General features: G+C 47.5%; 1 protein-coding gene across 1 annotated transcript in view; it reads left to right on the plus strand.

Annotated features, from left to right (window-relative positions):
- Window positions 1–27,722, plus strand: part of stau2 (staufen double-stranded RNA binding protein 2) — a 247,216-nt gene that overhangs the window by 57,583 nt on the left and 161,911 nt on the right. The window contains exons 3-4 of the mRNA XM_085993158.1: window positions 8,222–8,353; window positions 8,519–8,576. Of these exons, the coding sequence (XP_085849284.1) occupies window positions 8,222–8,353; window positions 8,519–8,576 (190 nt within the window). The remainder of the gene's footprint in view (window positions 1–8,221; window positions 8,354–8,518; window positions 8,577–27,722) is intronic.

Here is a 27,722-nt window from a genome sequence, read left to right on the forward strand (position 1 = left end):
TCACCACTCTCTGGGTAAAGAAATTCCTCCTCATTTCTGTCCTAAATGGCTTACCCCTTATCCTTAGACTGTGACCCCTGGTTCTGGACTCCCCGACCATCGGGAACATCCTTCCTGCATCTAGTCTGTCCAGTCCTGTCAGAATTTTATAAGTTTCAATGAGATCCCCTCTCATTCTTCTAAACTCCAGCGAGTATAAGCCCAATCGACCCAATCTCTCCTCGTACGTCATTCCTGCCATCCCAGGTATCAGCCTGGTGAATCTTTGCTGAACACCCTCCATGGCAAGAACATCCTTCCTCAGATAAGGCGACCAAAACTGCACACAATACTCAAGATGTGGTCTCACCAAGGCCCTGTACAACTGCAGCAAGACATCCTTGTTCCTGTGCTCAAACCCTCTCGCTACGAAGGCCTACATACCATTTGCCTTCTTAACTGCCTGCTGCACCTGCATGCTTACCTTCAGCGACTGGTGCACAAGGACACCCAGGTCTCGTTGCACTTCCCCTTCTCCCAATCTATTGCCATTCAGATAATAATCTGCTTTCCTGTTTTTGACACCAAAGTGGATAACCTCGCATTTATCCACGTTATATTGCATCTGCCATGCTTCTGTCCAATCACCCAACCTGTCCAAATCATCCTGGAGTTTCTCAGCGTCCTCCTCACAGCACACATGCCCACCCAGCTTTGTGTCTTCTGCAGACTTGGAGATATTACATCTAGTTCCCTTGTCTAGATCATGCCAAACACCACTGAATCCCTTTTCCCAATCAGAGCCTTTTCCATTCATCACCCTGCTATCTTCTGCTGCTCAACTAATTTGCAATCAATCTGGACAATAATCTATTCCAGGAGCCTTAATCTTTCTGACTAGTCTCACAGGAGGAACTGGTCAAATGACTTTTGAAAATCCAAGTAAACTGCATTTGCTGGAATACCCTTGTTTATTAATTTAGTTATTTCCTCACAATTCCAGTGGGTTTTTTAAGACATGACTCTTTGGCCTAGAAATTCGGTGGGCTGCGCCACCAGTTAGCGCCTAAAGAGGGCACTCAGTGGCTTTAGCGCCACTGGCTGCGCCTCCCGCGATATTTAGCTGGGGCGCTAATGGCGGCGTTAACCTGTTGCGCTGCGCCGCCTCCGATGACGTCATCGGTGTGCACAGCGCCCCGCTACCGCCCCGATCTCGATATTTGGCAGTGACCGCCTCTGTAGCGGCATTTGCAAATGGCGCCCGGTTTATGGGGCCTTCCTGTGGCGGCAGTGGCGCAAATTAAGGTGGAGGTGCGGGGCGGCCGTTTTTTCCGGCGGCCGCCTGCCAGCACCTCCGTCCCCGGCCTCCTGATCGCCCCCCGCGGCATTGCCGGCTGTTTTCCGAGAGCCCGGCACTTCTCAGTGCCGGGCTCTTTTGCCGGCACTCGCGATCTCCGATCGCGCTGGTGCAGGCCCCTCCCCCTTAAGAATGGGAGGAAGGCCTGCAGTACCGCAGCGCGCCCGCTGCGGCACATTGCGCAGCGATATTCAGTTTCAGCGCCCTAAGAGGGACGTGGAGCGCCTCGAGCCTTGCCCCGTGTCCCTCTTGGGGTGCTCAAACTGAATTTCCGGCGGTCGCTACTGCTCCAAACGCTACGGTAAATCCGGCGCCCAGGCGAGCTTGGCGCCCCGTTTGCGGCTCCACCCAATTTCTCCCCCTTTATCTTTTTTTAATTGATAACATTCTGTAGAGTGCCCTAAAGTACCTTTCTCACAGTCACATTATTTGTACGTTTATGCCTTGCTCATTTTTTGAATATTAGAACTACAACTGCTATCCCCTAGCCTCAGGTGCTGTTCCAATATTTATGGAGTAGAACAACAACAACTTACATTTATATAGCGCATTTAGCATAGTGAAATGACCCAAGGCATTGCACAGTGGCGTTATCAAACAAAACTTGACACCGAGCCACATAAGGAAATATTAGGACAGATGACCAAAAGCTTGGTCAAAGAGGTAGATTTTAAGGTGTGTCTTAAAGGATGAAAGAAAGGCAGAGAGGTTTAGAGAGGGAATTCCAGAGCTTAGGGCCAGGCAGCTGAAGGCATGGCCACCAATGGTGGAGCAATTAAAATCAGTGATGTGCAAGAGGTCAAAATTAGAGGAGTGCAGAAATCTCGGAGGGTTGTAGAGCTGGAGGAGGTTACAGAAATGGGGAGGGGCGAAGCCATGGAAGGATTTGAAAACAAGGATGAGAATTTTAAAATTGAAGCATTGCCGGACCGGGAGCCAATGTAGGTCAGCGAGCACAGGGGTGATGGGTGAATGGGACTTGGTGCTTGTTAGGATATGAGCAGCGGAGTTTTGGATGATCTCAAGTTTATGGAAGATGGGAGGTCAGCCAGGAGAGCGTTGGAATAGTCAAGTCTAGCGGTAACAAAGACACGGATAAGGGTTTCAGCAGCAGATGAGCTGAGGCAGGGAAGGAGTGGGGCAGTGTGACATCCAGCCAATTACCGCCCCATCAGCCTACTCTCAATCACCAGCAAAGTGATGGAAGATGTCATCAACGGTGTTATTAAGCGTCACTTACTCACCAATAACCTGCTCACCGATGCTCAGTTCGGGTTCCGCCAGGACCACTCTGCTCCAGACCTCATTACAGCTTTGGTCCAAACATGGACAATAGAGGTGAGGTGAGAGTGACTACCCTTGACATCAAGGCAGCTTTTGACCGAGCGTGGCATCAAGGTGCTCTAGTAAAATTGAAGTCAATGAGAATCAGGGAGCAAACTCTCTACTGGGTGGAGTCATACTTAGCACAAAGGAAGATGGTTGTGGCTGCTGCAGGCCAATCATCTCAGCCCCAGGACATCGCGGCAGGAGTTCCTCAGGGCAGTGTCCCAGGCCCAACTATCTTCAGTTGCTTCATCAATGGCCTTCCCTCCATCATAAGATCAGAAATGGGGCCCAGATCAGTTCGCTGATGATTGCATCCTCAGATAATGAAGCAGTCAGTGTCCGCATGCAACAAGACCTGGACAACATTCAAGATTGGGCTGATAAGTGTCAAGTAACATTTGTGCCGCACAAGTGCCAGGCAATGACCATCTCCAACAAGAAAGTCTAACCACTGCCCCTTGACATTCAGCGGCATTACCATCGCCGAATCCCCCACCATCAACATCTTGGGGTCACCATTGACCAGAAACTTAACTGGACCAGCCACATAAATACTGTGGCAACAAGAGCAGGTCAGAGGCTGGGTATTCTGCGGTGAGTGTCTCACCTCCTGACTCCCCAAAGCCTTTCCACCATCTACAAGGCACAAGTCAGGAGTGTGATGGAATACTCTCCACTTGCCTGGATGATTGCAGCTCCAACGCTCAAGAAGCTCAACACCATCCAGGACAAAGCAGCACGCTTGAATGGCACCCCATCCATCACCTAAAACAATCACTTCCTCCACCACAGTGCACAGTGGCTGCAGTGTGTACCATCTACAAGATGCACTGCAGCAACTCGCCAAGACTTCTTTGACAGCACCTCCCAAACCTGCGACCTCTTCCACCTAGAAGGACAAGGGCAGCAGGCACATGGGAACACCACCACCTCCAAGTTGTCCTCCAAGTCACACACCATCCTGACTTGGAAATATTTTGCCGTTCCTTCATCATCGCTGGGTCAAAATCCTGGAACTCCTTCCCTAACAGCATTGTGGGAGTACCTTCACCTCATGGACTGCAATGATTCAAGAAGGTGGCTCACCACCACCTTCTCAAGGGCAATTAGGGATGGGCAATAAATGCTGGCCTTGGCAGCGACACCCACATCCCATGAATGAATAGAAGAAAAAGGTGGAAGTAGGCGGTCTTGGTGATGGAGCGAATATGTGGTCGGAAGCTCATCTCGGGGCTAAAGGCGACACCAAGGTTGCGAACGGTCTGGTTCAGCCTCAGACTGTTGCCAGGGAAGAGGGATGGAGTTGGTGGCTAGGAAACGGAGTTTCAGGCGGGGACCGAAAAGAATGGCTTTGGTTTTCCCAATATTTAGTTGGTGGAAATATCTGCTCATTCAGTACTGGATGTTGCACAAGCAGTGTGACAAATTAGAGATAATGGAGGGGTTGAGAGAAGTGGTGCTGAGGTAGAGCTTGGTGTCAGCAGGGTACATGTGGAACCTGACATTGTGTTTCGGATGTTGTCATCAAGGGGCAACATGTGGATGAGAAATAGGAGGAAGCCAAGGATAGATCCTTGGGGCTCCAGAGGTAACGGTGCTAGAGCAGGAAGAGATGCCATTGAAGGTGATTCTTAGGCTTCGACTGAATAGATAACAATGGAACCAGGCGAGTCCAGTCCCACCCAGCTGAACGACGGAGGAGAGTTGTCGAAGGAGGAATTGTGGGCAACGTGTCAAAGGCTGCTGATGGGTTGAGAAAGATGAAGAGGGATAGTTCACTATGGTCACAGTCACGTAGGATGTCATTTGTGACTTTGATGGGGACTGTTTCAGTACTGTGGCAGGGACGGAAACCTGATTGGAGGGATTCAAATATGGAGTTCCTGGAGAGATGGGCACAGATTTGGGAGGTGACAGCACATTAAAGTACTTTGGAGAGGAAAGGGAGGTTGGAGATGGGGCGGTAGTTTGCAAGGACAGAGGGGTCAAGGGTGGGTTTTTTGAGGAGGTGGGTGATGATAGCAGATTTGAAGGGGAGGGGGACAGTAACTGAGGAGAGCGAACCATTAACAATATCAGCTAACATGAGGGCCAGGAAGGGAGGTTGGATCGTCAGCAGTTTGGTGGGAATAGGGTCAGGGGAGCAGATATCAAAGGGAGTACCTTGATAGATCTATCATGGATAGTTGGGTCTCTGCTTCTCTGCAAAGGTTTCCCTCCTCCTCATACTAAATGCAACTGGGTTAGCTCCAAAGATTTGTGAAGGATGCTGAATTAAGAAGAAATAAATATTATCTACCTTAGATGGTTGTTTTCATTCTTCCTCTTTACATCAGCCTAGATTTTCCACAACGGGAGTTCAGTTTAGACCCAAATGATTTGTGATGGGTTTTAAGCAGACCCAAATGGAAGTGTGCTGTTTGCGCCCAATTTTCCAAGGCCAGTTCATAAGCATAGCTGTGAGTGCAGATTTGCAGGAAGCATGCTAGTGATTCGAGTGGCAAAATTGCATGTAAGTGAAATTTAAAGAAAAAAGGGCACTTGAATGGGTGTGTCAGAAAATCCAAAAGCTTTTGCCAAGGCTCAGGAGGCATCTCAGTACATTGGCAGCCTTTGTCAAGGCTGAAAGGGGAGTGGACTAAGAAATGACATTTGAAAAGGAAAGGAAACTGAGGATGCAGGCCTGTCTGCAGGCAAATGGAAGAGCTGCCAAGCACCCAACCCCCTGTTTGATAGCTGAAGTGGAGGTGGTGTTGCATATGATGCTTGAGGGGAGGATTGCCCTATGTGCCACTCCATGGCACCATCCCAATGGTTAACATTGCAGCATGCCTACATGGAGCTGGAACTATGTTTCCTGCCATAGAATCATCGAATCTTACACCACAGAAGGATGCCATTTGGCCCTTTGTGCCTCTGAGAGCTATCCAATTAGTCCCACTTGAACATTAGAAAATTGTTCAGGACATTTCTATCCACAACTGAATATTATAATGAAACTCCGGGGCACTTCCAACACTGCTGGTCCCTGCCCCCCATTCCTAGAAACTCAGATGCGGTGCAAAGTGGGTGGAGATGGAGAATTCCTGCCCATTTTCTGCTCCTGACTGCCCAACACACCAGTAGGATGGGCTACAGGTAGTGGAAAATTAGGGTTACCACATCCCACTCAGTATTCCCATCAGCCTTTACGAAAAGTAGAGAAAGTAATTTTTTTTCTGTTATTGTGCTATATTGCTGGTCATCTTCCAAAATTCTATAGACTCTGGAACAGTTCCCATGGATTGGAGGGTAGCTAATGTAACTCTACTATTTAAAAAAGGTGGTAGAGAGAAAATGGGGAATTATAGACCCGGTATGCCTGACATCGGTTGTGGGGAAAATGCTAGAGTCCATTATAAAAGATGTAATAGCAGAGCACTTGGAAAACAGTGACAGGATCGGACAAAGTCAACATGGATTTACAAAAGGTAAATCATGCTTGACTAATCTACTGGAATTTTTTGAGGATGTAACTGGTAGAATAGATAAGGGAAAACCAGTGGATGTGGTGTATTTGGACTTTCAGAAGGCTTTTGATAAGGTCCCGCATAAGAAATTAGCGTGTAAAGTTCAAGCACATGGGATTGGGGGTAAGGTACTGACTTGGATAGAGAACTGGTTGGCAGATAGGAAGCAAAGAGTTGGAATAAACGGGCCTTTTTCCGAGTGGCAGGCAGTGACTAGTGGGGTACCGCAGGGATCGGTGCTAGGACCCCAGCTATTCACGATATATATTAATGATCTAGACGAGGGAACTAGATGTAATATCTCCAAGTTTGCAGACGACACAAAGCTGGGTGGGTGTGTGTGCTGTGAGGAGGAGGATGCAGAGAAACTCCAGTATGATTTGGACAGGTTGGGTGATTGGGCAGATGCATGGCTGATGCAGTATAATGTGGATAAATGCGCGGCTATCCACTTTGGTGGCAAAAACAGGAAGGCAGATTATTATCTGAACGGCAATAGATTGGGAGAAGGGGAAGTGCAACGAGACCTGGGTGTCCTTGTGCACCAGTCGCTGAAGGTAAGCATGCAGGTGCAGCAGGCAGTTAAGAAGGCAAATGGTATGTTGGCCTTCATAGCGAGAGGATTCGAGTACAGGAGCAAGGATGTCTTGCTGCAGTTGTACAGGGCCTTGGTGAGACCACACCTTGAGTATTGTCTGCAGAAAGGATGTTCTTGCCATGGAAGGAGTGCAGCGAAGATTCACCAGACTAATACCTGGGATGGCACGAATGACATATGAAGAGAGATTGGGTCGATTAGGCTTATATTCGCTGGAGTTTAGAAGAATGAGAGGGGATCTCATTGAAACTTATAAAATTCTAACAGGACTAGACAGACTAGATGCAGGAAGGTTGTTCCCGATGGCGGGGGAGTCCAGAACCAAGGGTCACATTCTAAGGATAAGGGGTAAGCCATTTAGGACTGAGATGAGGAGGAATTTCTTCACCCAGAGAGTGGTGAACCTGGGGAATTCTCTACCACACAAGGCAGTTGAGGTCAATTCATTAAATATATTCAAAAAGGAGTTAGATATATTTCTTAAGGCTAAAGGGATCAAGGGATATGGGGAGAAAGCAGGGACAGGGTACTGAATTTGGATGATCAGCCATCATCTCATTAAATGGCGGAGCAGGCTCGAGGGGCCGAATGGCCTATTCCTGCTCCTATCTTCTATGTTTCTATGAGTCAAAATGTCCCGCCATTCTCATGCGCTTACAGGGCTTTTATACCACATCAGACTAGCAGTATTATGTGGGACAGCATTGCCTGACTTTAATGCATTACCAACATCAATCATGGGGGGTGGCATCCACCATGGTGTTTCCCCAGAAAATTGATTAGCCTGGCTCAACTGCAGTGTGTGGATGATGCATTGTAATTGTAATCAAATAACGAAACAATCCTACAAGGTAGACAATTTTGCTGATAAGATTTTTTAGTAAAGTACAATTAAATGCAGAATAAAGCTCCCTCTATGATTCAAGCAGTTCAGTGTTCAACACGATTTTCTTCTATCCAACAGAGTTATTACCTTGAAAACCTGGGCAGCAAGAGGCAGCGCAGCAAGGGTTGAAAAGGAAAATAAATTAAAGCTTTTAGTCTTGTTTGGATGAAGTTTTTCATTTTAAAACGACTTTCGTTCATCTGTATGAACTTTTCTTCTGTATGAACTTTTCTTCTCATCACAGCTAGGGTTCTTTGTAAACAGCTAATAAAGCCACCTACAACCACACTTTCTTCACAAAAGGATTTCAATGGGCTTTGAAGAAAGTTCTGAATGGATTATTCTTTCTGCTCACTTATTGATTTGAAAATGTACCTGCTCACTTGTTTAGACAAAAACAAAATAACATTTTGATGCCTCAATGGATATCTATTTGTAATGACTAATCAACTATGTTATTCTTGGCTTTGTGAATGCATATAATGGCAACTAAATAGATCATTCAATCGTGGGATTGAAGTTTTTGAACAATTACATGTATAATTGTTGTGCTGTTCCTTTAGGTCAAGGTTGGCATTGAGATGGCTACAGGAACAGGTCCTAACAAGAAAGTTGCAAAGAGGAATGCTGCAGAAGCCATGTTGCTGCAGCTTGGTTACAAAGCATCAATCCCTACTCAAAATCCACAGGAAAAGGTAAACTTGAATCTTAATTTCACATTTTTTATTTAAATGCTAAGGGATAAGGAAAATTGATTATGAAATATGTTATTACACATTTAAGTTTTGTATTTTAGATTTGATCATTTTTAAATGATAAAACTAGTACTTTGTATTTATGTTTTTGTTTTAACATTACAGACAGTTGAAAAGGGCTGGGATGGACGGAAGGTGACTTTTGCAGATCAGCCAAGTAGTAGTGAGTAGTTTTCACCCTTGCAACACAAGATGAAATGCCTGTTTTATTTATTTTCAAATTCAGCATGAATCTTCATTATCATTTGCATGGCTCAAGTCTTTTTTATTTATTATTGTGCTAATAAATACCTGTGAAATTTACACATCTCAAAAATGCAGGTTACAGATTAAGGAATCCCTTATGACCTGGGCCTTAAATAAGTGTAAATGTGTTCTGAACATCCAGTAACACTAAACTTATTGATATTTTTCCATTTTCTCCCCCTGTCTTCAGTGTATGGTTCCACAGATGGTAGCAGCCATCTGGTATTCTGTCCAAGTGGCCATTTTTTGTGTGTGTGAGCCTAAACAGGCTGCGCGCACAGAGCTGGCAGTATCTGCTAAACAGAATGGCTTGCTGAACAGAGTGGCAGCTGGAATTTGCTTAGAGTGGAAATTTGGTGCAGAGGGGAAAGTAGGTGCTAACTGCTTTAAACCAAGGGGCAACAGTCAATATACAAATAATCAGAATAATTAATTAGAGCTAAAGTTTTTTTTAAGCAAAATGATGAGACAGCTGAGACCCATTGCTTGCAAATCTTGTGCCATGTGGGAACTCCAGGAGGCTTCATTTGTCCTGGATAACCATGTGCGATTTAAGTGCCTCCAGTTGCTCGAACTTGAACTCAGGGTTTCTGAGCTTGCATAGCTGCTGGCATCACTGCAGGGCATACAGGAGGCTGAGAATTTCATGGAGTGCATGTCCAAGGTGGTGGTCACCCTGCAGCTACAGATAGTTCAGGAGAATAGCAAGTGGGTGACCATCCAGCAGGGTAGGAAGAGGCAGGCAGTGCAGGAATCCTCTGGGAGTGTGGCACTCTCAAACTGGTTTTCAGCGCTTAACATCACTGAAGGTGACAACACCTTGGGGGAGTGCAGTCTAGAGCACATCCACAACACTGTGGGGAAAATGATTGCACAGGGGTGCAGTGGTCATGGTGGATTCGATAGTATGGGGGATAGACAGGCGTTGCTGCAATCGCCAACGCAAGTCCCGCATGGTGTGTTGCCTCCCTGGTGCCAGGGTAAAGGACATCACAGAGGTGCAGAACATTTTGAGGGGGGAAGGGCAACAGCCAGAAGTCCATGTGGGAACCAATGACATAGGAAGGAAAAGGGTTGAGGTCCTGCAGTCAGAGTTTGAGGAGCTAGGGAGGAAGTTAAAAAGCAGAACCTCAAAGGTAATAATCTCTGGATTACTCCCAGTGCCACACGCTAGTGAGTATAGGAATAGCAGGATAACATAGATTAACGCATGGCTGGAGAAATGGTGCAGGAGGGAGGGCATTGAGACCAGTTCTGTGGCAGGAGGAACCTGTTCAAGGTGAACTCATTGCGCCTCAACAGAGCTGGGACCGATGTCTTCGTGGGAAGGTTAACTAGTACTATGGGGGAGGGTTTAAGCTAATTTGGTAGGGGGTGAGCAGCTGGATGAAATCTTAGAGAGGAGAAACAAGGTGCACAGAGAACTGGGAGAGGTAAATAGCACTAGAGTAAAAAACAGTTCAGAAATAGGAGGGATCAGACAGAGGGCAAATGCGAAGCAGTATAGATGGGTTTGGAATGCATGTATCTGGTGAGCATCTGGTAAGTGTTTATACTTGGCTTTCTTAAAGTTTTAAGTTTATTCCAGCTAGGTTAGTAAATAGTCTGTTAAATAGAGATACGGCAGTGCAGCTCACACCCATGGAATGCACATCCTGTGCCATGTGGGAAGTCCTGGACACCTCCCGTGGTCTGGACGACCACATCTGCAGGAAGTGTCGCCAGCTACAGCAGCTCGAGCACCGGGTTATGGAGCTTGAGCGGCGGCTGCAGTCACTGCTGTGCATCCGCGAGGCTGAGAGCTACATGGATAGCACGTTTCGGGAGGTGGTCACCCTGCAGCTTAAGAGTGTGCAGGCAGAGAGGGAATGGGTGACCACCAGACAGAAGAGGAGTACCAGGCAGGTAGTGCAGGAGTCCCCTGAGCCCATCTTGCTCACCAACCAGTATTCGGTGCTGATTACTGGTGAGGGCGATGGTTCCTCTGGGGAGTGCAGCCAGAGCCAAGTCCACAGCACCATGGAAAGCTCAGTTACACAGCGGGGGGGGGGGGCGCGGGGGTGGTGGAAGAGGAGAGGGAGAGCAATAGTGTTAGGGGAATTCAGTAGTTAGGGGAGCAGACAGGCGTTTCTGCGGCCGCAGACGTGACTCCAGAATGGTATGTTGCCTCCCTGGTTCCAGGGTCAAGGATGTCACTGAATGGCTGCAGGGCATTCTGAGGGGGGGGAGGGTGAACAGCCAAAGGTTGTGGTCCATATCGGTACCAACGACATAGGGAGAAAGAGGGATGAGGTCCTGCAGGCAGAGTTTAGGGAGTTAGGAAAGAGGTTAAAAAGCAGGACCTCAAAGGTAGTAATCTACGGATTACTACCAGTGCCACGTACTAGTGAGTTCAGAAATAGGAAGATAGAGTAGATGAATGCGTAGCTGGAGAGATGGTGTAGGAGGGAGGGCTTTAGATTCCTGAGGAATTGGAACCGTTTCTGGGGGAGGTGGGACCTCTACAAGCCAGATGGGTTGCAGCTCAACAGGAATGGGACCACTATCCTCGCAGGAGGGTTTGCTAGTGCTGTTGGGGAGGGTTTAAACTAGCTTGGCAGGGGGATGGGAACCTAAGAATAGAGTCAGTAGGGAGGGAAGAAAATCTGGAATTAGAAAACAAAAATGTAAAAAGTAAATTGGAAGGACAGAAGAATCAAGAGATAGATAGTAGTCAACAAGAAGGTTTGCCTGTACTAAATGGTATATACTTCAATGCAAGGAGTATAGCGAGCAAGGCAGATGAGCTGAGGGCACAGGTAGATACTTTGGACTATGATATTCTAGCTATTACAGAGACGTGGCTGAAAGAGCGGCAGGTATGGCAGCTCAACACTCCTGGTTACAGGATTTTCAGACGGGATAGAGAGGGCGGTAAAAAGGGAGGGGGGGTCGCGGTATTGTTTAACAAACTATTACAGCTGTGAGGAGGGATGATATGTTGGAGGGATCATCAAACGAGGCCATATGGGTCGAATTGAAAAACAAAAAAGGGGCGATCACACTGCTGGGAGTGTACTACAGACCCCCAAACAGTGAGAGGGAGATAGAAGAGCAGATATGTAGACAAATTTCTGAGAAGTGCAAAAACTATAGGGCAGTAATAGTAGGGGATTTCAACTACCCCAATATCAACTGGGATAAAATTAGTGTGAAGGGTATAGAGGGTGCGGAATTCCTAAAATGCATCCAGGAGAACTTTTTTAGCCAATCTGTAGCAAGCCCAACAAGGGAGGGGGTGGTTCTGGACTTAGTTTTAGGGAATGAAGCTGGGCAGGTAGAAGGCGTATCAGTGGGGGAGCATTTTGGTGCTAGTGACCATAATTCAGTTAGATTTAAGGTAGTTATGGAAAAGGACAATGATAGACCAGGATTAAAGATTCTAAATTGGGGAAAAGCAAATTTTGCTAAGCTCAGAGGGGATTTAGCCATAGTGGACTGGAAACAGCTACTTGAAGGTAAATCAGTGTCAGAGCAGTGGGAGGCATTCAAGGAGGAGATCCGGAGGGTTCAGACCAGATATGTGCCCTTAAATAAAAAAGGTGGAACTAACAAATCTAGAGCCCCCTGGATGTCTAGGGACATACAGGGTAGGATAAAGAAAAAAAGGGAGGCATAGGACAGATACCGAGGGCTAAATACTCTAGAATCTTTAGAGGAGTACAGAAAGTGCAGGGGTGCAATTAAAAAGGATATTAGGAGAGCAAAGAGAGAGCATGAAAAATTCTTGGCAAGTAAAATCAAGGAAAACCCAAAGATGTTTTATAAATATATTAAGAGTAAGAGGATAACTAAAGAAAGGGTAGGGCCTATTAGAGATCATGAGGGTAATCTGTGTGTGGAGGTGGGAGACGTCGGTAGGGTTCTTAATGAATACTTTGTGTCTGTTTTCACAATGGAGCGGGGCGAAACAGACATTGCTATCAGGGAGGAGGAGTGTGAAATATTAGATGAAATAAACATAGTGAGAGAGGAAGTATTAAGGGGTTTAGCAGCTTTAAAAGTGGATAAATCCCCAGGCCCGGATGAAATGTATCCCAGGCTGTTAAGCGAAGCAAAAGAGGAAATAGCAGAGGCCCTGACCATCATTTTCCAATCCTCTCTGGCTTCAGGCATGGTGCTGGAGGACTGCTAATGTGGTACCCTTGTTTAAAAAGGGAGAAAAAGATAGACTGAGTAGTTACAGGCCAGTCAGCCTAACCTTGGTGGTGGGAAAATTATTGGAAAGAATTCTGAAGGACAGGATAAATCTTCATTTAGAAAGACACGGATTAATCAAGGATAGTCAGCACGGATTTGTTAAGGGAAGGTCGTGTCTGACAAACTTAATTGAATTTTTTGAGGAGCTAACAAGGAGGGTAGATGAGGGTAGTGCGTTTGATGTAGTGTATATGGACTTTAGCAAGGCTTTTGATAAGGTTCCACATGGCAGACTGGTCACGAAGCTAAAAGCCCATGGGATCCAGGGCAAAGTGTCAAGTTGGATTAAAAACTGGCTTGGAGGCAGGAAACAGGGTAATGGTTGATGGGTGTTTTTGTGACTGGAAGGCTGTTTCCAGTGGGGTTCTACAGGGCTCAGTGCTAGGTCCCTTGCTTTTTGTGGTATATATCAATGATCTAGACTTGAATATAGGGGGTATGATTAAGAAGTTTGCAGATGATCCTAAAATCGCCAGTGTGGTTGATACTGCAGGAAGATATCAATAAATTGGTCAGGTGGGCAGAACAGTGGCAAATGGAATTCAATCCGGAGAAGTGTGAGGTAATGCATTTGGGGAGGGCTAACAAGGAAAGGGAATACACATTAAATGGTAGGACACTGCGTAGTGTAAAGGAATAAAAGGACCTTGGAGTGCATGTCCACAGATCCAGGTAAATAAGGTGGTTAAGAAGGCATACTGAATGCTTGCCTTTATTAGCCATGGCATAGAATGCAAGAGCAGGGGGGTTATGCTTCAACTGTATAAAACACTAGTTAGGCCTCAGCTAGAGTACTGCGTGCAGTTCTGGTCACCACATTACAGGAAAGATGTGATTGCACTAGAGAGGGTACAGAGAAGATTTACAAGGATGTTGCCGGGAGTAGAGAATCTTAGCTATGAGGAAAGACTGGATAGGCTGGGTTTGTTTTCCTTGGCACAGAGGAGGCTGAGGGGAGACCTTATTGAGGTGTATAAAATTATGAGGGGCCTAGATAAAGTGGGTAGAAAGGACCTATTTCCCTTAGCAGAGGGGTCAAAAACCAGGGGGCACAGATTTAAAGTAATTGGTGGAAATTTTGAGGGGATTTGAGGGGAAATTTCTTCACCCAGAGGGTTGTGGGGGTCTGGAACTCACTGCCTGAAAGGGTGGCAGAGGCAGAAACCCTAACCACATTTAAAAAGTACTTGGATGTGCACTTGGGATGCTGTAACCTGCAGGGCTACGGACCAAGAGCTGGGAAGTGGGATTAGGCTGGATAGCTCTTTGTTGGTCGGTGCGGACATGATGGGCCGAAATGGCCTCCTTCCATGCTGTAACTTTCCATGATTCTATGTATGCTAATGCACAGAGTGTGGTAAATAAGGTTGGTGAGCTACAGGCATAAGTCGCCATCTGGGACTATGATATAGTGGTAATAGCAGAAACCTGGCTCAAAGAAGGGGAGGACTAGGAGCTTAATATTCTTGGCTACAAGGTATTCAGGAAGGATAGGGAAGGAAAAAAAAGGGAGGGGTGGCAGTATTGATCGAAGAAACTATTATAGCACTGGAGAGGGATGATGTAGTTGAGGGGCCAAAGACAGAGGCCTAGAAATTCGGTTGTGGCACCAAGTTCGCCTGGGCGCTGATTTTTGCGCAGCGTTCGGAGTAATACCGATCGCCAGAAATTCAGTTTCAACGCCCCTAGAGGGAGACGGCTCGAGGCGCTCCGCGTCCCTCTTAGGGCGTTGAAATGAATATCGCAGCGCAACGTGCCGCAGCGCCACACGCTGCGAATGGCGCGCTGCGGTAATGCAGACCTTCCTCCCATTGTTAAGGGGGAGGGGCCTGCAGCAGCACGATCCCCGATCGCGAGTGCCAGCAAAAGAGCCCGGCACCGAGGAGAAGTGCCGGGCTCTCGGGAAACAGCCGGCAATGCCGCGAGGGTGGGGATCAGGAGGTCAGGGACGGAGGTGCTGGTAGGCGGCCGCCGAAAAAAGCGGCCGCCCCGCACCTCCACCTTAACTTGCACCACTGCCGGCACAGCAAGGCCCCGTGAACCGGGCGCGGGTAGCGAACGGCGCTACAGCGGCATTTGCTACCAAATATCGCGATCGGGGCGCTAATGGGGCGCTGCGCACACCGATGATGTCATTGGTGGCGGCGCAGCGCAACAGGCTAATGCCACCATTAGCGCCCCCGCTGAATATCGCGGGAGGCGCGGCCAGTGGCGCTACAGCCACTGACTGCCCTCTTTAGGCGCTAACAGGTGGCGCTACATACCCAATTTCTCCCCCAGAGAGTCTATTTGATTAGAATTAAGGAACAATAGAGGAGTTTTACGCTACTTCGTGTATACTATAGGCCATCAAATAGTGGGAAGGAGATAGAGGAACAAATTTGCAGGCAAATTACACAAAGATGCAAGAACGAGAGAGTATAATTGAACAATTGAGGCCTCCAAAGAGGAGATAGTTTGGGTACAGAACAGACACATTCCCATGAGGGGGAAAGGAAGGGCATCCAAAGCTAGAGCTTCCTGGATGACTAAAGATATAGAGGTTCAAATGAGACAGAAAAAGGAGACTTATGACAATTGTAAGGTTAATAATACAGTAGAGAACCAAGCTCAACACAGAAAGTACAGAGGAGATCTAAAGAAGAGAGGCATAGAGAGAGTATAAGAATAGATTTGCGGCTGATATAAAAGAGAACCCAAAAATCTTTTCTGAACACACAAATAGTAAAAGGGAAGTCAAAGGAAGAGCAGGGCTGATTAGGGATCAAATAGGATATCTTCTTGTGGAGGCAGAGGGCATAGCCGAGGTATTACATGAGAGAAGAGGATGCTGCCAATGTAGCAATAAAGGAGGAGGCAGTAGCGATATTGGGTTGGATAAAAATAGTTAGAGGATGTAGTTAAAAGGTTGGCCGTCCTCTGAGGGTAGCACCGATAGAAATCGTGGAAGCTCTGGCCACAATCTTACAACCCACCTTGGATATGGGGGTGGTACCAGAGGACAGAATGTTACACCCCTGTTTAAAAAAAGGGGAGAGGGATAAACCCAGCAGCTACAGACAAGGCAGCTTAACATCAGTGGTGGGGAAACTTTTAGAGACATTAATCGGGGACAAAATTAATTGGCATTTAGAAAAGTATAGGCTAATAAATGAAAGTCGGCACAGATTTATTAAAGGCAAGTGGTGTTTGACTAACTTGTTTGAGTTCTTTGATGAAGTAATGGAAAGGGCTGATGAGGGTAATGCGGTAGATGTTGTGTATATGGACTTTCAAAAGGCGTTTGACAAAGTACCACAAAATAGCAATATTAAAGCCCATGGAATTAAAGGGACAGTGGCAGCATGGATACAAAATTATCTAAGGGACAGAAAGCAGAGACTAGTGGTGAATGGTTGTTTTTCAGCCTAGAGGGGATTATACAGTGGTGTTCCCCAGGGGTCGGTATTAGGATGACTGCTCTTTTTGATATATATTAATGACCTGGACTTGGGTATACATGGCATAATTTGAAAGTTTGCCGATGATAACAAACTCAGAAATGTAGTAAACAATGAGGAGGATAGTAACAGACTTCAGGAGGACATAGGCAGACTGGTAAAATGGGCAGACACACGGCAGATGAAATTTAACACAGAGAAGTGTGAAGTGATTCATTTTGGTAGGAAGAATGAGGAGAGGCAATATGAACTAAATGGTACAATTTTAAAGGAGGTGCAGGAACAGAGATCTAGGGGTACGTACACAAATCTTTGAAGGTGGCAGGAGAAGTTGAGAAGGCTGATAAAAAGCATATGGGATTCTTGGCTTTATTAATAGAGGAATAGAGTACAAAAGCAAGGAAGTTGTGCTAAACATTTTTCAAAACACTGGTTAAGCCTCAGTTGGAGTATTGTGTTCAATTCTGGGCACCACACTTCAGGAAGGATGTGAAGGCCTTGGAGAGGGCGCAGAAGAGATTTACTCGAATGGTACCAGGGATGAGGGACTTCAGTTACGTGGAGATGCTGGGGTTGTTCTCCTTAGAGCAGAGAAAGTTAAGAGGAGATTTGATAGAGGTCCTCAAAAAATCATGAATGGTTTGATAGAGTAAATAAGGAGAAACTGTTTCTAGTGGCAGAAGTGTCGGTAACCAGTGAACACAGATTTAAGGTTGTTGGCAAAAGAACCAGAGGCGATATGAGAAAACATTTTTTTACATGAGTTGTGATCTGCATTGCTCTGCCTGAAAGGGTGGTGGAAGCAGATTTAATAGTAACATTCAAAGAGAATTGGGTAACTATTGAATGGAAAAAATTTACAGGGCTACATCTACTGCAATACCCTCGGGAAAGAGCAGGGGAGTGGGATTAATTGGATAGCCCTACTGAAGAGCTGGCACAGGCACGATGGGCCGAATGATCTCCTTCTGTGCTGTATCATTCTATGATTCTAAACGCTGATTGTCACAGTTAAACCTGAGCGGAGGCGGCGGCTTAAAGGGAACACTGGAGAAGGCCCAGGACACAGCACGGACCTGGGCGGCAGCGGAGGCGGCAGTTTAAATGGAGCTGAACGGCGACTTAAATTTATTTTAAAAAAACAAGGAGTGACGTCACAGGAAAGCAGGAGGTGGAATTTAAATTGAGCAGGAGGACCAGAGAGAGCGCAGAGTGGAGCAGCGGCATCAGCGAGGAGGCGGAGTACCTCCAGTGAAAATAACAGCAATAGCTGTGAAACAGCTAAAGTGACGTCACAACCAGGGAAGGAGCTGGTGGTGAGTAGCTGGTAAGTGTTTCTAGTTAATAGTCTATTAAGTAAAGGCATGACAGGGCAACTCAGTCCCGTGGAATGCACCTCCTATGGCACGTGCGGACTCCAGGACGCTTCCCATGTCCTGGACAACCACATGTGCAGGAAGTGTTGTCAGCTGGAGGAGCTCGAGCTCTGGGTTTTGAAGCTTGAGCAGCAGCTGGCATCACTGCGGTGCATCCGTGAAGCTGAGAGCTTCGTGGATAGCATGTTTCAGGAGGTGGTCACCCCGCAGATAAATGTGTGCTGCCAGAGAGGGAATGGGTGACCACCAGACAGAAGAGGAGGACCAGGTAGGTAGTGCAGGAGTCCCCTGAGTGCATCTCGATCTCAAACCAGTATTTGGTTCTGAGTACTGGTGAAGGCGATGGTTCCTCTGGGGAGTATAGCCAGAGTCTAGTCTGCGGCACCACGGGTGGCTGATTATCGCCTCCGACTGCAAAATTCGCCTCTATCCCCCGTGGAGGTGATTTGAGCGCTAAATCAAGCGCTACAGGCCTCTCTTAAGGCGATAATGTTGGGGAGCGAGGCGCTACCTCAGAACACTACCGAAGCTCAGGCGATGTCAGTTACCATGAAAGCCAGACAGACTGGCACCGTCCAGTTCTTAAAGGGGAGGGGCCATCTTGCTGGTCAGTCACACCCTGCTCACTGCAGCCTTGATTCTTGGCCTGAAGAGACCGCTAAAGCAATTGTGTTGGAACCATTAATGGATAGGCCCAGGGAAAGAGCTCGGCGCTTAGGAACCTCAAAAATGGCGCTGAGGACCAAAACTCCTTAGGACAGCGTTAAATCTCTCCAGACGTCTCTCTCCCTCTCAACCTGCGTGTACCAAAAATTTTGCTGACAACAAAAAGCAGGAAGCGCACACCTTTAAATAGCGCTCCCCCAGCCCCTTCCCGACCTGAAAACATTCCCTACCTGTTGTTCCTAGTGGCAGGCGCTAAGGCAGGGGGCGCGACTCAATTTCCAGTCCGGGGCGCTACCGGGGCATTGCATGCTCGACTGATGTCATGATCTGTGGGCGCAGGAGATTATCGCGGTAGTGTTTAGTACCGCTGCAAAACGACTGGTCAATTTCGTGAGCGGCGCTAAAATTGCCGCACTCCGGCGCTAAGTTCCTAGTGCCTCCGGGAGGCGCTAACCAACCAAATTTTTCCCCCAAAATGTTTAACTGGGGGGAAGGCCAATTTCAGTGGGATGAGAACGGATCTGGCCCGGGTAAACTGGAATCAAAGATTGGCAGGCAAAACTGTAATGGAACAATGGGCTGCCTTTAAAGGAAGAGGATGCTGCCATTGATGTAGTAAAGGGGGACGCAGTGAAGATACTTGATAGGATAAAAATTGATAAAAAAGGAGTTATTAGACAGGCTGGCTGTACTTAAAGTAGATAAATCATCAGGAGCGGATGGGCTGCCTCCTAGGATGCTGAGGGATTTGAGGGAGGAGATCGTGGAAATATTGGCCATAATATTCCAATCCTCTTTAGATAAGGGGGTGGATCTAGAGGACTGGAGAATTGCAAATGTTGCACCATTGTTCAAAAAAGGGTGAAAAGATAAACCCAGCAACTACAGGCCAGTCAGTTTGACCTCGGTAGTGGGGAAGCTTTTAGAAACAGTAATCAGGGACAAAATTAACAGTCACTTGGACAAGTGTGGATTAATTAAGGAAAGCCAGCACGGATTTTTTAAAGGCACTAAATTGATTGAGTTCTGTGATGAGGTAACAGAGAGGGTTGATGAGGGTAATGTAGTTGATGTAGTATACATGGATTTCCAAAAGACATTCGACAGAGTGCCATATAATAGGCTTGCCAGCAAAGTTGAAGCCCATGGATGAAAAGGGACAGTGGCAGCATGGATACGGAATTGGCTAAGTGATAGGAAACAGAGCGTAGTGGTGAACGGTTGTTTTTCGGATTGGAGGAAGGTGTTCATAAGAACATATTAAGAAATAAGAACAGGAGTAGGCCATATGGCCCCTTGAGCCTGATTCGCCATTCAATAAGATCATGGCTGATCATTGACCTCAACTCCACTTTCCTGCCCGATCTCCATATCCCTTGATTCTCCTAGAGTCCAAAAATCTACCTATCTCAGCCTTGAATATACTCAAAGACTCAGCATTCACAGCCCTTTGGGGCAGAGAACTCCAAAGGTTCACAACCCTCTGAGTGAAGAAATTCCTCCTCATCTCAGTCTTAAATAGCCTACCCCTTATCCAGAGACTATGCCCCCTAGTTCTAGACACTCCAGCCAGGGGAAACGACCTCTCAGCTTCTACCTTGTCAATCCCCTTCAGAATCTTGCATTTTTCAATGAGATCACCTCTCATTCTTCTAAACTCCAGAGAGTATAGGCCCATTCCACACAATCTCTCATCATAGGACAGCCCTCTCATCCCAGGAATCAATCTAGTGAACCTTCGTTGCACCGCCTCAAGGCAAGTATATCCTTACAGGGGTCGGTTCTAGGACCACTGCTTTTCTTGATATATATTAATGACTTGGACGTGGGTGTGCAAGGCACAATTTCAAAATTTGCAGATGACACAAAACTTGGAAGTATAGTGAACAGTGAGGAGGAGAGTGATAGACTTCAGGAAGACATAGACAGGCTGGTGAAATGGCAGACACGTGGTAGATTAAATTTAACGCAGAAAAGTGTGAAGTGATACATTTTGGTAGAAAGAATGAGGAGAGGACATATATCCTAAAGGGTACAATCCTGAAGGGGGTGCACGAACAGAGAGACCTGGAGGTATGTGTGCACAAATCGTTGAAGGTGGTGGGCAGGTTGAGAAAGCAGTTAAAAAAGCATACGGGATCCAGGGCTTCATGAATAGAGGTATAGAGTACAAAAGTGTGGAAATTATGATGAACCTGTATAAAACACTGGTTCGGCCCCAGCTGAAGTATTGTGTCCAATTCTGGGCACCGCACTTTAGGAAGGATGTGAAGGCCTTAAAGAGGGTGCAGAAAAGATTTACGAGAATGATTCCAGGAATGAGGGACTTCAGTTACATTGATAGACTGGAGAAACTGGGTTTGTTCTCCTTGGAGCAGAGAAGATTGAGAGGAGATTTGATAGAGGTGTTCAAAATCATGAGGGGTCTGGTCAGAGTAGATAGTAAGAAATTGTTTCCATTGGCAGAAAGGTCGAGAACCAGAGGACACACATTTAAGATGATTGGCAAAAGAACCAAAGGCAACGTAAGAAAACACTTTTTTACGCAGCGAGTGGTTAGGATCTGGAATGCACTGCCTGAAAGGGTGATGGAGGCAGATTTAATCATGGCTTTCAAAAGGGAGTTGGATAAGCATCTGAAGGAAAGAAATTTGCAGGGCTACGGTAGAGGAGTGGGACTAGCTGAAGTGCTCTTGCAGAGAGCCGGTACAGGCTCGACGGGCCAAATGGCCTCCTTCCGTGCTGTAACCATTCTATGATCCTATGAAACCCGATCGTGTGTTCATCTGATGTCCACATTTTCCACATTTACTATAAAGTAATCAGGGCATCATCAATGGAAGTTACTGAGTATTACATTATAAGGGAGATGATTTAAGATTAGTAGAGATACAATCATTAACCCAGGATGCTTTAGAAATCATGTCATTTTATATGTGTTTTTATCATTCTTCCATCTCGCTCTGTTGGGTTCAGTATCTAGTCCAGAACATTCAGTCTGATGATCTCATCGACGCTAACTGTTTAAATGAAAATATCAAGAAACAGAAATGAATGTTAAAGTTGCTAATTTATATTTTACTAGCTGGAGTGCCCGGCGGTGCCGAGGGTTTTTTGAGGGCATGTTGTCATGAAAAAAGTAGAAATAATTTATATATATAAATGAGTTTGTCTGTCTGTCTGTCTGTGTGGGAAGGAGAGAGAGAGGGAAAGAGAAAGAGAGAGGGAAAGAGAGAGGGGGAAGGAGAGAGAGAGAGAGGGGGAAGGAGAGAGAGAGAGAGGGGGAAGGAGAGAGAGAGAGAGAGGGGGAAGGAGAGAGAGAGAGAGGGGGAAGGAGAGAGAGAGAGAGAGGGGGAAGGAGAGAGAGAGAGGGGGAAGGAGAGAGGGGGAAGGAGAGAGAGGGGGAAGGAGAGAGAGAGACTGGGGGAGAAGAGAGAGACGGGGCGAGAGAGAGGGACTGGGGGGAAGAGAGAGACTGGGGGGGAAGAGAGAGAGACTGGGGGGGAGAGAGAGACGGGGGAAGAGAGTGAGAGAGACTTGGGGGAAGAGAGAGAGAGAGACTGGGGGGAAGGATATATATAAATGAGTTTGTCTGTGGGAAGGAGAGAGAGAGGGAAAGAGAGAGGGGGAAGGAAAGAGAGAGAAAGGGGGAAGGAGAGAGAGAGAAAGGGGGAAGGAGAGAGAGAGGGGGAAGGAGAGAGAGAGAAAGGGGGAAGGAGAGAGGGAGAGAGGGGAAGGAGAGAGAGAGACGGGGAGAGAGAGACTGGGGGGGGAGAGAGGGACTGGGGGGAAGAGAGAGCGAGAGACTGGGGGGAGAGAGAGACTGGGGGAAGAGAGAGAGACTGGGGGAAGGATATATATAAATGAGTTTGTCTGTCTGTGTGTGGGAAGGAGAGAGAGAGAGAGGGAAAGAGAGAGAGGGAAGGAGAGAGAGAGAAAGGGGGAAGGCGAGAGAGAGAGACGGGCTTAAAAATCAGTTCTCTGGGAAATTTTCACCTGGCTGTGAATGAACTGAAAGAGAAAGCAAGAAGGGCTTTCTATGCCATTAAAAAATCAATCCAAATAGAAATCCCAATTAGCATTTGGCTCAAAATTTTCAAATCAGTAATTGAACCAATTGCACTCTATGGCAGTGAGGAGTGGGGACCGCTAACACAACAAGAATTTGCAAAATGGGACAAACACCCAATTGAGATCCTACATGCAGAATTCTGTAAAAGTATCCTCCGGACTCAAAGGAAAACCGTAAACAATGCATGCAGGGCAGACCTAGGCCAATATCCATTAATAATCACTATCCAAAAAAGAGCCACCAAATTTTGGAAACACCTAGAAATGAGCAACCCCCAATGCTATCACTACGAAGCCCTGAAATGCCAAGAGAGGACCATAAAGAAGAATACCCTCAGTCAACTAGTCCTGGGACTCAGTGAAGTAACTACTAACACTACTAACAATAACCAGCCCCAGGACAGTGACAGCGTAACACAAAGAATTCGACCCAACACAATCGTCGCTAAGCAAAAGGAAAAATATCTGTCATGTTGGGCAGAAACAACAAAAACCCAAAGCAAACTCAATTGCTACTTGGCCCTAAACAGACAATACAACATGGCTGATTACCTGACCAGGGTAAAGGATAGCAAACTGAGAAAAACCTTGACAATGTACAGACTTAGTGAACATAGCCTGGCGATCGAAAAAGGTAGACACAGGCAGACCCGGCTACCAAGAGAGGACAGGATATGCTCTCACTGCAGTCAGGGAGTGGTGGAGACAGAGATGCACTTCCTCACAGCTTGTAGAAAATATCAGGGCATAAGGGAGAATTTCTACCCAAAATTCACAAAAATATGCCCGGAATTCAGAAATTTGAATGACGACCAAAAACTCCCATACCTACTAGGGGAAGAGAGAAATTGTGTAACCTTAGCGGCACACTATGTTACAGCTTGCCATAAACAGAGGGACAACCACTAAATATAAGAAAAGAGTATATACAAATTATATGAATGTATATTTATACAATCAGGGATATATCTGTTTATACACTGTATGGATAGATCTGTATTTTTGTGTACAACCATGAATGTTTTTCGATGCTTTGGCAACATAAGATGTACCTTGTCATGCCAATAAAGCGATTTGAATTGAATTGAATTGAATTGACAGAGAGAGGGGGGGAAGGAGAGAGAGAGAGAGGGGGGAAGGAGAGAGAGAGAGAGAAGGGGGGGGAAGGAGAGAGAGAGAGAGTGGGAAGGAGAGAGAGAGAGGGAAGGAGAGAGAGAGAGAGCGAAGGAGAGAGAGACAGAGAGAGAGAGAGCGAAGGAGAGACAGAGAGAGAGAGGGAAGGGGAGAGAGAGGGAAGGAGAGAGAGACAGAGAGGCCTTGGTGACCTGGAGCCCCCGTGCGCCGCCGCTCACCTGCTCGCTTCCCTCTCTGTCGGGCCGCGCGGTTGATACCGCGGGGAAGGGGTAGGCAGTTTATCTTGCGCTCACCTGCTCGCTTCCCTCTCCCCCGGGATCTCGGGTGTTTGATGGGACAGTAGAGGGAGCTTTACTCGGTACCTAACCCGTGCTGTCGCTGCCCTGGGGGCAACAACAACAAAACCCCCCCTACCACTCTTACCAGTCATCTGAGATGCCAATGTTTGTGTCAAAGGCTACCAGATTTGGAAATTGAACACATGTGGATGAAACTTCAAATGAAAGGGGGGGAAAAAAACACCATGGGCTTGTTTCAGACACTACTTCAGATTTTTGAAGGAGAAAGCCATTAAAAAAGAAAGTGCATTATTATAGCTGGAGAAGAAAAGTGATCGCTTTCGCCTGCCCGCTCCCTCCCTCCCTGGGCTGGGACACTGAGAGTGGACCGAGTAGGGTGAACCCCATGGGCGGGGGTGGGGCGGGGTGTCACGTGGTTCTCGGCGCTGGGACACTGAGAGCGGACCGAGTAGGGTGATACCCGGGCGGGGGTGTCACGTGGTGGGACACTGAGCCGAGCCCCGGGACCGGGCTGAGGGGGGGAAAGGCCGAGTCCCCGGCCCGCGGCCGCAAACGGAGCTGAGCCCCGGGACCGGGCCGAGGGGGGGAAAGGCCGAGCCCGCGGCCGCAAACGGAGCCGAGCCCCGGGACCGGGCCGAGGGGGGGAAAGCCCGAGTCCCCGGCCGCAAACGGAGCCGAGCCCCAGGACCGGGCCGAGGGGGGGGGGAAAGCCCGAGTCCCCGGCCCGCGGCCGCAAACGGAGCCGAGGACCAGGCCGAGGGGGGGAAAGCCCGAGTCCCCGGCTGGGGCCTCCAGCTCCACAAGGTGGGGAGACCTTCCCTGGAAGACAACTGAGTTCCTTCATACTTGAAATGGATCACTTCATTTCTAACTGTTCCTAAATACTATTTAAAACTGAATCAATTTGTTCTTTTCCTTAGTTCCCTGTATTAAAGTTCAGGTTTTTAAGCACCCCATAGCGAAGAAAACAACTGCAGTACATGATCTGGCATTAAGCCATATAGAACAGGAAGGTGGCAGCTGTTAAAATGTGAATAAAACTAAAAGCTGAGGTAAAGATGGCCGAATTAACAGCAGTTTGAAAGATTAGGCCCCGCCCACACACGCCATGAAAGGCCCCCTGTGACGCAGCGCGCTCCCCCCGTAGAATTGGTCAACCTTCACGTCACTCAACGCTAATGAGCGGTAGGATTGGTCAACCGCTAATGAGCGGAATTTTGATGTTTCTTGAACGTTTTTTGTATACTGTCCGAACAATTTCTGTCTGACCAAAAAGTAAATATGCCGATGACGCTCCCCTAATCATAAGCTTTCTTTTGATATAACATATGTGTAGGTACGCTCTATAACTTTTGAGTGATGCCCAGACATACAGACAGATCGATCCTTTTATATATATATAACTAGCTGGGGGAGCCCGGCGGTGCCGAGGCTTTTTGTGGGCATGTTGTTGTTGGAAGAGAGAGAGGGAGCGACTGGGGGGAAGAGAGAGAGGGAAGGAGAGAGAGAGAGGGAAGGAGAGAGAGAGAGAGGGAAGGAGAGAGAGAGAGAGAGAGAGAGAGAGAGGGGGAAGGAGAGACAGAGAGAGATGGAAGGAAAGAGAGAGAGAGAGGGAAGGAGAGAGAGAGAGGGAAGGAGAGAGACAGAGAGAGAGACGGAAGGAGAGAGAGAGGGAAGGAGAGAGAGAGAGAGAGGGAAGGAGAGAGAGAGAGAGATTGGGAGTGTGAGAGAGATTGGGAGTGTGAGAGAGATTGGGAGTGTGAGAGAGAGAGAGATTGGGAGTGTGAGAGAGAGAGAGAGATTGGGAGTGTGAGAGAGAGAGAGATTGGGAGTGTGAGAGAGAGAGAGATTGGGAGTGTGAGAGAGATTGGGAGTGTGAGAGAGAGAGAGATTGGGAGTGTGAGAGAGAGATTGGGAGTGTGAGAGAGAGATTGGGAGTGTGAGAGAGAGAGAGATTGGGAGTGTGAGAGAGAGAGAGATTGGGAGTGAGAGAGAGAGAGATTGGGAGTGTGAGAGAGAGAGAGAGAGAGACTGGGTGTGTGAGAGAGAGAGAGACTGGGAGTGTGAGAGAGAGAGAGAGAGACTGGGAGTGTGAGAGAGAGAGAGATTGGGAGTGTGAGAGAGAGAGAGATTGGGAGTGTGAGAGAGAGAGAGATTGGGAGTGTGAGAGAGAGAGAGATTGGGAGTGTGAGAGAGAGATTGGGAGTGAGAGAGAGAGAGATTGGGAGTGAGAGAGAGAGAGATTGGGAGTGTGAGAGAGAGAGAGATTGGGAGTGTGAGAGAGAGAGAGATTGGGAGTGTGAGAGAGATTGGGAGTGTGAGAGAGATTGGGAGTGTGAGAGAGAGAGAGATTGGGAGTGTGAGAGAGAGAGAGATTGGGAGTGTGAGAGAGAGAGAGATTGGGAGTGTGAGAGAGAGAGAGATTGGGAGTGTGAGAGAGAGAGAGATTGGGAGTGTGAGAGAGATTGGGAGTGTGAGAGAGAGAGAGATTGGGAGTGTGAGAGAGAGATTGGGAGTGTGAGAGAGAGATTGGGAGTGTGAGAGAGAGAGAGATTGGGAGTGTGAGAGAGAGAGAGATTGGGAGTGAGAGAGAGAGAGATTGGGAGTGTGAGAGAGAGAGAGAGAGACTGGGTGTGTGAGAGAGAGAGAGACTGGGAGTGTGAGAGAGAGAGAGAGAGACTGGGAGTGTGAGAGAGAGAGAGATTGGGAGTGTGAGAGAGAGAGAGATTGGGAGTGTGAGAGAGAGAGAGATTGGGAGTGTGAGAGAGAGAGAGATTGGGAGTGTGAGAGAGAGAGAGATTGGGAGTGAGAGAGAGAGAGATTGGGAGTGTGAGAGAGAGAGAGATTGGGAGTGTGAGAGAGAGAGAGATTGGGAGTGTGAGAGAGATTGGGAGTGGGAGTGTGAGAGAGATTGGGAGTGTGAGAGAGAGAGAGATTGGGAGTGTGAGAGAGAGATTGGGAGTGAGAGAGAGATTGGGAGTGTGAGAGAGAGAGAGATTGGGAGTGTGAGAGAGAGAGATTGGGAGTGTGAGAGAGAGAGAGAGAGAGACTGGGAGTGTGAGAGAGAGAGAGACTGGGAGTGTGAGAGAGAGACTGGGAGTGTGAGAGAGAGAGAGATTGGGAGTGTGAGAGAGAGAGAGATTGGGAGTGTGAGAGAGAGAGAGATTGGGAGTGTGAGAGAGAGAGATTGGGAGTGTGAGAGAGAGAGATTGGGAGTGTGAGAGAGTGAGATTGGGAGTGTGAGAGAGAGAGATTGGGAGTGTGAGAGAGAGAGAGAGAGATTGGGAGTGTGAGAGAGAGAGATTGGGAGTGTGAGAGAGAGAGATTGGGAGTGTGAGAGAGAGAGATTGGGAGTGAGAGAGAGAGAGATTGGGAGTGTGAGAGAGAGACTGGGAGTGTGAGAGAGAGACTGGGAATGTGTGAGAGAGAGAGATTGGGAGTGTGAGAGAGAGAGAGATTGGGAGTGTGAGAGAGAGATTGGGAGTGAGAGAGAGAGAGATTGGGAGTGAGAGAGAGAGAGATTGGGAGTGTGAGAGAGAGAGAGATTGGGAGTGTGAGAGAGAGAGATTGGGAGTGTGAGAGAGAGAGATTGGGAGTGTGAGAGAGATTGGGAGTGTGAGAGAGAGAGATTGGGAGTGTGAGCGAGAGAGATTGGGAGTGTGAGAGAGAGAGATTGGGAGTGTGAGAGAGAGAGATTGGGAGTGTGAGAGAGAGAGATTGGGAGTGTGAGAGAGAGAGATTGGGAGTGTGAGAGAGAGAGATTGGGAGTGTGAGAGAGAGAGAGACGGAGTGTGAGAGAGAGACTGGGAATGTGTGAGAGAGAGAGATTGGGAGTGTG

Source organism: Somniosus microcephalus, chromosome 7 (assembly GCF_052327205.1).
Source record: "Somniosus microcephalus isolate GS21.2 chromosome 7, FLI_Smic_1.0, whole genome shotgun sequence".
NCBI classification, from domain to species: domain Eukaryota; kingdom Metazoa; phylum Chordata; class Chondrichthyes; order Squaliformes; family Somniosidae; genus Somniosus; species Somniosus microcephalus.